Source organism: Bufo bufo, chromosome 1 (assembly GCF_905171765.1).
Source record: "Bufo bufo chromosome 1, aBufBuf1.1, whole genome shotgun sequence".
NCBI classification, from domain to species: Eukaryota; Metazoa; Chordata; class Amphibia; order Anura; family Bufonidae; genus Bufo; species Bufo bufo.
Window position 1 is genome coordinate 654,946,380 of NC_053389.1, and position 14,586 is coordinate 654,960,965.

Below are 14,586 nucleotides of genomic sequence, written 5' to 3' on the forward strand. Positions count from 1 at the left end.
AATGGTGGCCTACTCCTGTGGTGGGTGATATGATGCCTGGTTCTCTGCTGTGGGACCTCTCTCCTTTGTCTGGGTGCTGTGGTCAAAATAATAGTAAGTGACCTTCTCCATTGGTGGGTGACTTGAAGCCTGATTCTGTGCTATGGGACCTCACTCCAATTAATATTGTTTAATTTTTATTTATTTTATGTTAACTCATCATTTCCCTATCTACATTTGTTTGCAGGGGATTTAACTACATTTTGCTGCCTTTTGCAGCCCTCTAGCCCTTTCCGGGTGTGTTTTACAGCCTTTTTAGTGCCCAAAAGTTCGGGTCCCCATTGACTTCTATGGGGTTCGGGTTCGGGATGAAGTTCGGGTCGAGTTCGGATCCCGAACCCGAACATTTTTCGAAAGTTCGGCCGAACTCGTCGAACCCGAACATCCAGGTGTTCGCTCAACTCTAGTGGTGACCCTTATTAATGGCTTTTTCTTATGTAGGACACCTACTTGCTTTGCATAGTAACAGTAAATAAAAATAATATGTACAGTCGTGGCCAAAAGTTTTGAGAATTACATAAATATTGGAAATTGGAAAAGTTGCTGCTTAAGTTTTTATAATAGCAATTTGCAATACTCCAGAATGTTATGAAGAGTGATCAGATGAATTTCATAGTCCTTCTTTGCCATGAAAATTAACTTAATCCCAAAAAAACCTTTCCACTGCATTTCCACACCCTCTAACAGCAACTTTTTCCAACAATCCAACAACAGTTTGGTGAAGAACAATGCATTTTCCAGCCCGATGGAGCACCGTGCCATAAGGCAAAAGTGATAACTAAGTGGCTCGGGGACCAAAACGTTGAAATTTTGGGTCCATGGCCTGGAAACTCCCCAGATCTTAATCCCATTGAGAACTTGTGGTCAATCCTCAAGAAGCGGGTGGACAAACAAAAAACCACTAATTCTGACAAACTCCAAGAAGTGATTATGAAAGAATAGGTTGCTATCAGTCAGGAATTGGCCCAGAAGTTGATTGAGAGCATGCCCAGTCGAATTGCAGAGGTCCTGAAAAAGAAGGGCCAACACTGCAAATACTGACTCTTTGCATAAATGTAATGTAATTGTCGATAAAAGCCTTTGAAATGTATGAAGTGCGTGTAATTATATTTCACTACATCACAGAAACAACTGAAACAAAGATCTAAAAGCAGTTTAGCAGCAAACTTTGTGAAAACTAATATTTGTGTCATTCTCAAAACTTTTGGCCACGACTGTACACAGGCTCGGACTGGTCCACCGGGGAGGCGGGGGATTCCTCGGTAGGCCCCCAGTCTCCTGTGCCCGGAGATAAGAGGAGTAATTCTATCTCTTATTTCTCAGCCTCCTCAGCCTCCTACTAGTGTAAATTGTACAGGAGGCCCCGCATTATCTTCTAAAGTGAAGGAGGAGAGAACATGTCTGGTCATCCTCCTGCCCTCCCTGCTCTGAGGTGCTGGGCTGATTTCTCAGGTGTGTGACAGTAGTGAGTTGTAGGAGACTGTAAGGGGGAAATAGGGGATTTGTTTATAGTAGACTCAGATCTGTGTATGTGTGCTGCTCTCTGCAGAGTTCAGAGTGGCATTGGGGGGACTCTGCCCTAGGTCCCCTCAATGTCTCTGCTTTAGGTGCACCCCCATTAGTGCCACAGCTCCAGATTCCCCACCAATGCCCCCACTCTAAATGCACCCCTAACAATGCATCTTCTCCAGTTGCCTCTAATACATCTACTCCAGGATCACCACTATTACCCTGCCTCAGGCAACCCTAATGCCTCTGCTTTAGGTGCACCCCCATGAATGCCCCGGCTCCAGATGCCCCCTATCTAAATTCACCACTAATATTGCCTCTTCTCCAGTTACCCCTGCTCCAGCATCCACACTACTACCCTGCCTCTGTTTCAGTTATGACCCTCCGTTTGTGTCCTTTGCTCTAGCACCTTTGCTTGGGCTTTGTCAAAGGTTGTGTCCTGCAAAGGGGGTTGGACTTATGACTGACAAATTATGCACAGCGCGTCACATTCTCCAGTATGCAGAGCAACCAATCAACAAGCGTTTAAATCTGTGCCCTTAGAAGCCATCACAGCCATGCCTACTAATGGCATGGCTGTAATTGGCCAGTGAAGCATGTGACCCAGCCTCTATATAAGCTGGAGTTACGTAGCGCTGCACGTCACTCTGCTCTGATTAGTGTAGGGATAGGATGCTGCTGCTGTGAGGGAGAGAATAGGACAGAACCTTTAATCAGTTAACTCAGCGCTTGTTAACTCAGCGATCTACCTAGATTTTGTTTTGTGGGTGCAGTGCACAATATTTTTACCCTGCCCTGAGCCCAGTGACCCAGAAAAATAACTTTTATCTGTCTGTTAGTTAGGTGGGCGGCGGCGGCGGCCATTTTATGCAAGTTCTGTGCAACAACACAGCATATGTGCATTTATACCTTCCATCTGTCGCATTACAGTAGTCAGTGTGCAATTTAAGCTAGAAATACAGTAATAATTTTCTGAGTTTTTAAAAACACCCTTTTTGGACAAAATACTCAATTTTACAGCCCTTGCTGTAATATACTGCTGTCATATACTGTTATTAACCACCTCAGCTCCCCTAGCTTAAACACCCTTAATGACCAGACCACTTTTTACAATTCTGCACTACACTACTTTCACGGTTTATTGCTCGGTCATACAACTTACCACCCAAATTAATTTTACCTCCTTTTCTTCTCACTAATAGAGATTTCATTTGGTGGTATTTCATTGCTGCTGACATTTTTAATTTTTTTTGTTATTAATCGAAATTTACCGATTTTTTTGCAAAAAAATGACATTTTTCACTTTCAGTTGTAAAATGTTTCAAATAAAACTACATATATATATATATATATAACATTTTCTCTAAATTTATTGTTCTACATGTCTTTAATAAAAAAAAGTGTATATTTATTGGTTTGCGCAAAAGTTATAGCGTGAATTTCCGCATTTTGAAGCAGCTCTGACTTTCTGAGCACCTGTCATGTTTCCTGAGGTTATGCAATGGCCAGACAGTAGAAACACCTGACAAATGACCCCATTTCGGAAAGTAGACACCCTAAGGTATTCGCTGATGGGCATAGTGAGTTCATAGAACTTTTTATTTTTTGTCACAAGTTAGCGGAAAATTATGATATATATATTTTTTTTCTTACAAAGTCTCATATTACACTAACTTGTGACAAAAAATAAAAACTTCCATGAACTCACTATGCCCATCACGAAATACCTTGGGGTGTCTTCTTTCCAAAATAGGGTCACTTGTGGGGTAGTTATACTGCCCTGGCATTTTAGGGGCCCTAATGCGTGAGAAGTAGTTTGAAATCCAAATGTGTTAAAAATGCCCTGTGAAATCCTAAAGGTGCTCTTTATAATTTGGGCCCCTTTGCCCACCTAGGCTGCAAAAAAGTGTCACACATATGGTATTGCCATACTCAGGAGAAGTAGGGCAATGTGTTTTGGGGTGTCTTTTTACATATACCCATGCTGGGTGAGAGAAATATCTCTGTCAAATGACAACTTTGTATAAAAAAAATGGGAAAAGTTGTCTTTTGCCGAGATATTTCTCTCACCCAGCATGGGTATATGTAAAAAGACACCCCAAAACACATTGCCCTACTTCTCCTGAGTACGGCAATACAACATGTGTGACACTTTTTTGCCGCCTAGGTGCGCAAAGGGGCCCAAATTCTAAAGAGCACCTTTAGAATTTCACAGGGCATTTTTAACACATTTGGATTTCAAATTACTTCTCACGCATTAGGGCCCCTAAAATGCCAGGGCAGTATACAGGGAGTGCAGAATTATTAGGCAAGTTGTATTTTTGAGGATTAATTTTATTATTGAACAACAACCATGTTCTCAATGAACCCAAAAAACTCATTAATATCAAAGCTGAATATTTTTGGAAGTAGTTTTTAGTTTGTTTTTAGTTTTAGCTATTTTAGGGGGATATCTGTGTGTGCAGGTGACTATTACTGTGCATAATTATTAGGCAACTTAACAAAAAACAAATATATACCCATTTCAATTATTTATTTTTACCAGTGAAACCAATATAACATCTCAACATTCACAAATATACATTTCTGACATTCAAAAACAAAACAAAACAAATCAGTGACCAATATAGCCACATTTCTTTGCAAGGACACTCAAAAGCCTGCCATCCATGGATTCTGTCAGTGTTTTGATCTGTTCACCATCAACATTCGGTGCAGCAGCAACCACAGCCTCCCAGACACTGTTCAGAGAGGTGTACTGTTTTCCCTCCTTGTAAATCTCACATTTGATGATGGACCACAGGTTCTCAATGGGGTTCAGATCAGGTGAACAAGGAGGCCATGTCATTAGATTTTCTTCTTTTATACCCTTTCTTGCCAGCCACGCTGTGGAGTACTTGGACGCGTGTGATGGAGCATTGTCCTGCATGAAAATCATGTTTTTCTTGAAGGATGCAGACTTCTTCCTGTACCACTGCTTGAAGAAGGTGTCTTCCAGAAACTGGCAGTAGGACTGGGAGTTGAGCTTGACTCCATCCTCAGCCCGAAAAGGCCCCACAAGCTCATCTTTGATTATACCATCCCAAACCAGTACTCCACCTCCACCTTGCTGGCGTCTGAGTCGGACTGGAGCTCTCTGCCCTTTACCAATCCAGCCACGGGCCCATCCATCTGGCCCATCAAGACTCACTCTCATTTCATCAGTCCATAAAACCTTAGAAAAATTAGTCTTGAGATATTTCTTGGCCCAGTCTTGACGTTTCAGCTTGTGTGTCTTGTTCAGTGGTGGTCGTCTTTCAGCCTTTCTTACCTTGGCCATGTCTCTGAGTATTGCACACCTTGTGCTTTTGGGCACTCCAGTGATGTTGCAGCTCTGAAATATGGCCAAACTGGTGGCAAGTGGCATCTTGGCAGCTGCACGCTTGACTTTTCTCAGTTCATGGGCAGTTATTTTGCGCCTTGGTTTTTCCACACGCTTCTTGCGACCCTGTTGACTATTTTGAATGAAACGCTTGATTGTTCGATGATCACGCTTCAGAAGCTTTGCAATTTTAAGAGTGCTGCATCCCTCTGCAAGATATCTCACTATTTTTGACTTTTCTGAGCCTGTCAAGTCCTTCTTTTGACCCATTTTGCCAAAGGAAAGGAAGTTGCCTAATAATTATGCACACCTAATATAGGGTGTTGATGTCATTAGACCACACCCCTTCTCATTACAGAGATGCACATCACCTAATATGCTTAATTGGTAGTAGGCTTTCGAGCCTATACAGCTTGGAGTAAGACAACATGCATAAAGAGGATGATGTGGTCAAAATACTCATTTGCCTAATAATTCTGCACGCAGTGTAAATACCCCACAAGTGACCCCATTTTGGAAAGAAGACACCCCAAGGTATTCCATGAGGGGCATGGCGAGCTCCTAGAATTTTTTTTTTTTGGCACAAGTTAGCGGAAAATGATGTTTTTTTTTTTTTTTTCCTTACAAAGTCTCATATTCCACTAACTTGTGACAAAAAATAAAAACTTCAATGAACTCACTATGCCCATCACAAAATACCTTGGGGTATCTTCTTTCCAAAATGGGGTCACTTGTGGAGTAGTTATACTGCCCTGGCATTTTAGGGGCCCTAATGCGTGAGAAGTAGTTTGAAATCCAAATGTGTAAAAAATGCCCTGTGAAATCCTAAAGGTGTTCTTTAGAATTTGGGCCCCTTTGCCCACCTAGGCTGCAAAAAAGTGTCACACATGTGGTATCGCCGTACTCAGGAGAAGTAGGGCAATGTGTTTTGGGGTGTCTTTTTACATATACCCATGCTGGGTGAGAGAAATATCTCTCTAAAAGACAACTTTTCCCAATTTTTTATACAAAGTTGTCATTTGACTGAGATATTTATCTCACCCAGCATGGGTATATGTAAAAATACACCCCAAAACACATTGCCCTACTTCTCCTGAGTACGGCAATACCACATGTGTGACACTTTTTTGCAGCCTAGGTGGGCAAAGGGACCCAAATTCTAAAGAGCACCTTTAGGATTTCACAGGGCATTTTTAACACATTTGGATTTCAAACTACTTCTCACGCATTAGGGCCCCTAAAATGCCAGGGCAGTATAACTACCCCACAAGTGACCCCATTTTGGAAAGAAGACACCCCAAGGTATTTCGTGATGGGCATAGTGAGTTCATGGAAGTTTTTAATTTTTGTCACAAGTTAGTGGAATTTAAGACTTTGTAAGAAAAGAAAAAAGAAAAAATCATAATTTTCCGCTAACTTGTGCCCAAAAATTAAATTCTAGGAACTCGCCATGCCCCTCACGAAATACCTTGGGGTGTCTTCTTTCCAAAATGGGGTCACTTGTGGGGTAGTTATGCTGCCCTGGCATTTTAGGGGCCCTAACGCGTGAGAAGTAGTTTGAAATCCAAATGTGTTAAAAATGCCCTGTGAAATCCTAAAGGTGCTCTTTAGAATTTGGGCCCCTTTGCCCACCTAAGCTGCGAAAAAGTGTCACACATGTGGTATCTCCGTACTCAGAAGAAGTAGGGCAATGTGTTTTGGGGTGTATTTTTACATATACCCATGCTGGGTGTGAGAAATATCTCTCTAAAAGTCAACTTTTCCCATTTTTTTATACAAAGTTGTCATTTTAGAGAGATATTTCTCTCACCCAGCATGGGTATATGTAAAAAGACACCCCAAAACACATTTTTCTATTACTCCTGAGTACGGCGATACCACATGTGTGACACTTTTTTGCAGCCTAGGTGGGCAAAGAGGCCCAAATTCCTTTTAGAAGGGCATTTTTAGACATTTGGATTCCAGACTTCTTCTCACGCTTTAGGGCTCCTAAAATGCCAGGGCAGTATAAATACCCCACATGTGACCCCATTTTGGAAAGAAGACACCCCAAGGTATTCCATGAGGGGCATTGCGAGTTCATAGAAGATTTTTTTTTTTGGCACAAGTTAGCGGAAATTGATTTATTTATTTTTTTCTCACAAAGTCTCCCTTTCCGCTAACTTGGGACAAAAATTTAAATCTTTCATAGACTCAATATGCCCCTCAGCGAATACCTTGGGGTGTCTTCTTTCCAAAATGGGGTCATTTGTGGGGTGTTTGTACTGCCCTGGCATTTGAGGGTCTCCACAATCATTACATGTATGGCCAGCATTAGGAGTTTCTGCTATTCTCCTTATATTGAGCATACGGGTAATGAGATTATTTTTTTTCGTTCAGCCTCTGGGCTGAAAGAAAAAATGAACGGTACAGATTTCTTCATTCGCATCGATCAATGTGGATGAAAAAATCTCTGCCAAAAAGAAAAAAGGAGGGGAAAGGCGTCTGCCAGGACATAGGAGCTCCGCCCAACATCCAAACCCACTTAGCCCGTATGCCCTGGCAAAACCGATTTCTCAATTCACATCAATCGATGTGGATGAATAAATCATTGCAGGGATTTTTTTTATTTTTATATACAAAGTGTTTGCCAAAGCATATGAACACCGCCCCTCAGCTCGTATGCCTTGGCAAACGTATCTTTTCTACTGCAGAGGAGAAATCTCGTCTTGCAGCGCCGCATACACCGACTTTTGTATAATTGGACAGCAGCGCAATGCTTCTGTCAGAATGCACATCAGTGCTGCAGCTCGTTCATCGGTTGGTCCACCTAGAAGGTAAAAAAAAAAAGAAAAAAAAAAGAAAAAACCAGGCCGCAACGCAATAAATTTAATAACATTAACTTTATATAACATTTGAACGGAACATTAACATTTATAAACTTTATTTAACTTTTTGAACAGAACATTAACTTTTTTGCTTACCGGTGATTTATTTTTTATTTTTTACCTTTATAGGACAAACCTCTCCTTCCCCATGGGACAATGTGCAAAGCGCAAATCGCCCAGAGATGTGGCGAAGTACATTATGCACTTTGTCCCAGGTGAAAGGGGAGGTTTTCAGCAGCTGTGAGTGAAAGGGCCCTAACAGCCCTGTGTGCCTGTCCTGTGTAACGTAATCCCTATGCTAATAGTGTACCTGTGTGTGGTACTTCCGGAAACACTCCCCTAAGCATAGGGCAGGGTGGTCAGGGCAGTCAGGACAGAAATAGCAGGTGTCACGCCTTATTCCACTCCTGCTACAGACACAACATCTTTTTCGGGGTGACGCTTGGGTTGAGGTACCAGCAACGACATTGGGGAAATGTCGCTCGTGTAGACGGCTCACTACACTGGTGGATGGGGCCACGGAACCTCCTGGATACAGGAGGTTCTCGATGATCTCTTCCTGAAATTTGAGGAAGGATCTTGTTCTCCCAGCCTTACTGTAGAGAGCAAAACTATTATATACAGCCAATTGAATTAAATATACAGACACCTTCTTATACCAGCGTCTGGTGCGGCGGGACACTAAATAAGGAGCCAACATCTGGTCATTGAAGTCCACTCCTCCCATGAGCAAATTATAGTCGTGGACTGAGAGGGGCTTTTCAATGACACGGGTTGCTCGTTCTATTTGTATTGTCGTGTCTGTGTGAATGGAGGAGAGCATGTAAACGTCACGCTTGTCTCTCCATTTCACCGCGAGCAGTTCTTCGTTACACAAGGCAGCCCTCTCCCCCCTTGCAAGACGGGTGGTAACGAGCCATTGGGGGAAGCCCCGGCGACTAGGTCGCGCGGTGCCACAGCAGCCAATCTGTTCTAGGAACAAATGCCTGAAGAGGGGCACACTTGTGTAAAAATTGTCCACATAAAGATGGTACCCCTTGCCAAATAAGGGTGACACCAAGTCCCAGACTGTCTTCCCACTGCTCCCCAGGTAGTCAGGGCAACCGACCGGCTCCAGGGTCTGATCTTTACCCTCATAGACACAAAATTTGTGCGTATAGCCTGTGGCCCTTTCACAGAGCTTATACAATTTGACCCCATACCGGGTGCGCTTGCTTGGGATGTATTGTTTGAAGCCAAGGCGCCAGGTAAAATGTATAAGGGACTCGTCTATGCAGATGTTTTGCTCAGGGGTATACAAATCTGCAAATTTGGTGTTAAGGTGGTCTATGAGGGGCCGAATTTTGTGGAGCCGGTCAAAAGCTGGGTGGCCTCTGGGACGAGAGGTGCTGTTGTCGCTAAAGTGCAGGAAACCCTGGACTTGGCAGCAGAGAACATGGGCATGTGATGAATTGGGTTCGTGGACCAATATGACCGCAATTCATGCTTTTTGTTAGGCCCATGTTGAGGAGAAGGCCCAGAAAAATTTAAATTTCGGAAACTTGGACGGGTTTCCACCGGAAAGACTGGGCATAAAAGCTTCCCGGGTTGGCGGCTATAAATTGAGTGGCATACCGATTTGTTTCTGCCACGACTAAGTCCAAGTGCTCCGCAGTCAAGAACAGCTCAAAAAATCCCAGTGCCGAACCGATCTGAGCTGTCTCAACCCGAACTCCAGACTGGGCGGTGAAAAGGGGAACTATTGGTGCGGCTGAAGTTGGGGGCTGCCAATCAGGGTTTGCCAGCACCTCAGGGACTCTAGGGGCTCTACGAGCCTGTCTGTGCGGTGGCTGCGACGGGGGAACTAATGCACGTGCCACCGTACCAGCTTCAACTGCCCTTCTGGTGCTCGCCACTTCACCATGTTGTATGGCAGTGCTGGTACTAGGTCCAGGATGGGCTGCGATGCTGGTGTATGCCTCACCACGTAATCCGACAGCGCCAGCCCCACTTTGCTGCCCTTGAAGCGGATCCTGCGCAACCTGTGGTCTAGCAACATGGGGCCGGGTACGCCTGGTGGTATCAGGGTCCTCAACCTCCTCGTCCGAACTTTGGGTCAGACTGCCACTGCTTTCTACAGGTTTGTATTCTGACCCGCTGGATTTGTCAGATGAGGGTTCCCATTCCTCATCCGACTGGGTCAGAATCCTGTAGGCCTCTTCAGAAGAATACCCCTTATTTGTCATTTGGTCAACTAAATTTAGGGGGTATTCCCTGAGACTACCCAAGAAAAAAAGTAAGCCTGTCTTACAAATGGGAGGCTAGCGAAGTACCGGAAGCCGCTGTGATTGATAAAAAATATCAAAACTGATTTTTTTACAGCCGCAGCGCTTGTGAAGTGATTGTGCAGTGATCAAAAAAAATTTAAAATTTTGTCACTGCGGCGGGGCGGGCGTGGGTGAATGCATGTGTGGGCGACCGATCAGGCCTGATCGGGCAAACACTGCGTTTTGGGTGGAGGGCGAACTAAGGTGATACTAATACTATTATAGATCTGACTGATCAGTTCTGATCACTTACAGATACTATAAAAGTACCAATGCTGATTAGCGATACGCTAATCAGCGAATCAGTGACTGCGGTGCGGTGGGCTGGGTGCTAACCGATGCTAACTGCCTAACAAAGGGGCCTAAACTATCCTAAATCTAACCGTCAATACTAGTGGAAAAAAAAAGTGACAGTTTACACTGATCACTTTTTTCCCTTTCACTAGGTGATTGACAGGGGCGATAAAGGGGTGATCAAGGGGTTAATTGGAGTGATGGGGGGTGATCTGGGGCTAAGTGTACTGTTGGTGTGTACTTACAGTGATGTGTGCTCCTCTGCTGGGACCAACCGACGAAAAGGACCAGCAGAGGAGCACAGAAGCCATTTAACACATTATATTCATAAATATAATGTGTTAACTGGCTTGTGATTCGTTTTTTTGAAAATCAACAGCCTGCCAGCGATGATCATTGGCTGGCAGGCTGATGACGAACTTCTCCTCTAACTTTTGCCGGCCCGCGATGCGCATGCGCGGGCCGGCTGTGAGCGTAATCTCGCGTCTCGAGAGATGACGCATCGGCGCGTGAAAGAGGAATGAATCAGCCGCCTCCGGAACGCGATCCTGCGTTAGGCGGTCCGGAGGCGGTTAAAAAACACCCATTTTGGGCAAAGTACTTAATATTGCAGCCTTTGCTGCATCTGTGATTGTTAAAAACAAGCTTGAAATAATTCAATAATTTTCTGGGTTTTAAAAAACACCCATTTTTGGCAATACCCTCCATCTTGGGCCTGTGCATAGTCAGTGTGCAATTTAAGCTAGAACTACAGCAATAATTTTCTGGGTTCAAAAAACACCCTTTTTGGGCAAAATGCTCAATTTTACACCCTTGCTGCATCTGTACGTGTGAAATTTAAGCGTTATATACTGCTGTCATATTCTGTTATTAAAAAAACACCCTTTTTGGGCAAAAAAATAAATTTGCGGCCTTGTCTGCATCTGACAGTGTGAGATACAATCTTGAAATACAGCAATAATATTCTGGGTTTAAAAAAAACACTAATTTTGGGCAAAGTACTTAATATTGCAGCCCTTGCTGCATTTGTCATTGTGAGATACACGCGTTAGATACTGGTGTTCTATTCTGTTAATGAAAAACACAAATTTTTGGTTAAAATCTTAATTTGCAGCCTTTGCTGCATCTGTCAGTGTGAGATACATGCGTTAGATACTGCTGTTCTATTCTGTTATTAAAAAAAACACCCATTTTGGGCCGAAAACTAAATTTGCGGCCTTGTCTGCATCTGTCAGTGTGAGATACACCCTTTAGATACCGTTGTTCTATTCTGCTATTAAAAAACACCTATTTTGGGCAAAAAATGTAATTTTGCAGCCTTTGCTGCATCTGTCATTGTGAGATACACCCTTTAGATACTGTTGTTCTATTCTGCTATTAAAATAAGATATGTGACTTTATGTATTTTTCCCTTTAGCAGCCTCATACTGTAGGGGTGCACTAAGGAATATACCGCCATGCACGGACTAGTGCTTGTGGCACATTGTATTTGGTATCTTGTGTGCACTTTGCTATAAGAGCCCCACCTATCTGATGCTGCTAATTTTGTGGGTATACTAGTCCCTAATGGTCTGGAGCTCACTCAGTTTTTTTATTTTTCTGTAACACTTCTGTGTCCCCATGGTTGCTGCTTTATGTAATTTTTTATTAATGTATTGTAAATGGATGTCTAATAAAGGATTAATTGACTATATTTACTTGTGTGGTAGCTCTCTGAGCGTTATAGGTGATATACGGATAACTCCACGTGAGATATTTACAGTATTTATTTTTTGGTGTTTTACGAATTGCTGAAATGTGACAACCCCTTTGACTCCTTTAAGTGTGCTACACTTAATAGGGTTAGACATAAATGTCTTGGTGTGTGCATTGCGTGTTTCCTATGTGTGATTGGTGTGTGTTATATATGTTCTATGTATCAGTGGTGTATGTACAGTATGTAACATAAGCATCAGTGGCATGTGAGCCATGTATAAGTGTCTTGTGTGCCACATGTGTCCAATGAGTGATTGGTGTGCGCTGCATGTGTCTTATTGACTGACTTAAGTGCAGGATATCCATATATGTGTAAATTCTGCCACATGTATGTTTGTGCATTTTGCTGTGAATGCCTGCCATCATACTTCATCGTTAATATTTATGTTATCACTGTAAGGGCTCATGAACACGACCTTTGGATGTTTTGCAGTCTGAAAATTGAGGATCCGCAAAACATGGATACCGAGTGTGTGCATTCTAAATGATGCGTAACAGAACAGCCAGCCTCTAATAGAACAGTCCTATCCTTGTCTGTAATGCTGACAATAATAGGACATGTTCTATCATTTTGCAGAACGGCCATGCGGACGTACAGATATGGAATGAGCGGCACAGACATGGAAAAAAAATAAGTTAGTGTGCAGGAACCCTAAGGTGGGCCCCCATAATCAGTTACACTGGTGGGCCAACACTGTATGTACATACCGTTTTCTCAAAATTCTCAAGGCTGAATTCAATTGGCTTTGGAAAAAATTCAACTTTATGCATGCGTCCAAGATTTAAGATGATGTTAGTGCCTTTTTTAACATAATACCCATCTATGATATCATCTTCCAGAGCTTTGCGCATGACCAGGTCTACCACGGGCGGTTATCTCATGCTCTCACAGATGAAATTCTCAACAACGTTAAGATTTTGCAAGTCAATACTCTGTACTTCTCGATCACCTACAATTATAAGGAAGATATTTAGAAATAAGTTACTATGTTCTTTGTAGTCTTTGTGTAATAGTTTTTTTCAGGAACCATGTTAAATCTGTAAAGGTGTCCATTGGGTTCATTATAGAACTCTTGAGTAGAGTTGAGCGAACCCGAACTGTAAAGTTCGGGTTCGTACCGAACTTTAGGGTTTTCGGCACCCGAACCCGAACATTTACGTAAAAGTTTGGGTTCGGGTTCGGTGTTCGGCGATTTTTATGGCGCTTTTTGAAAGGCTGCAAAGCAGCCAATTAACAAGCGTCATACTACTTGCCCCAAAAGGCCATCACGGCCATGCCTACTATTGTCATGGCTGTGATTGGCCAACTGCAGCATGTGACCCAGCCTCTATTTAAGCTGGAGTCACGTAGCGCCGCCCCGTCACTCTGCTCGGATTAGTGTAGGGAGAGGCTGCAGCTGCTGTGAGGGAGAGATCAGGGAGAAATCTTATCAAGAACTGTTTTTGTACTCAGCGATCTACAGCAAATGTGTTTTGTGGGTGCAGTGCACAATTTTTTTAAGCCTGCCCTGAGCCAACTACTACTGAAAACGAACTTTTTTTTCTTCAGTTAGTCAATATCAATACATAATCGGCAGCCATTTTATGCAACGATAGTGCACCAGCACAGGCTATCTGCATGTCTGCAAGTCCAGAAATACAGCTTATTGCTTACTGGGGTTAAAACAATACATCTGTTAAATATAGTGCACATCTGGGATTACACGTGCATAAGTGATTGTCACATTTAGGCCAGAAATACGGATTTGGCATACTGGGGTGAAAAAAGCCTCTAATATATTGTACATCTGGGATAAGACGTGCATAAGTGAGTGTCACATTTAGGCCAGAAATACGGCTTTGGCATACTGTGGTTAAAAAAGCCTCTGATATACTGCACATCTGGGATTACACATGCATAAGTGACTGTCACATTTAGGCCAGAAATACATCTTTTTGCTTACTGGGGTGAAAAAACCCTCTAATATACTGCATATCTGGGATAAGACGTGCATAAGTGACTGTCACATTTAGGCCAGAAATACGGCTTTTTGGTTACTGGGGTGAAAAAACCCTCTAATATACTGCACATCTGGGATAAGACATGCATAAGTGAGTGTCACATTTAGGCCACAAATACCGCTGTCATATAGAGTTAAAAAAAAATAAATTAGTGCAATACCCTACATCAGGGTTTTTATTGGCGGTTAATTATTTTTAACAGACTTAACCACTTTTTACTTTGCTTTGTAAACGCTAACTATGAGGCAAACATCTAATAAGGGACACGGTCATGGTCGTGGTGGTGGTGTTGGTGGAGCCTCTGGTGCAGGGAGAGGACGTGGCCATTCTGCCACAGCTACACGTCCTACTGAACTTACTACCTCAGGTCCCAGTAGCCGCCAGAATCTACAGCGATCTTTGGTCGGGCCTAATGCCGTTCTAAGGATGGTAAGGCCTGAGCAAGTACAGGCGC

General features: G+C 43.0%; 1 protein-coding gene across 1 annotated transcript in view; it reads right to left on the bottom strand.

Annotated features, from left to right (window-relative positions):
• LOC120985818 (aromatase-like) overlaps positions 1 to 14,586 on the bottom strand; it is a 152,119-nt gene that overhangs the window by 20,402 nt on the left and 117,131 nt on the right. Inside the window, 1 exon segment of the mRNA XM_040413988.1 lies at positions 12,840 to 13,081. Within this exon segment, the coding sequence (XP_040269922.1) occupies positions 12,840 to 13,081 (242 nt within the window).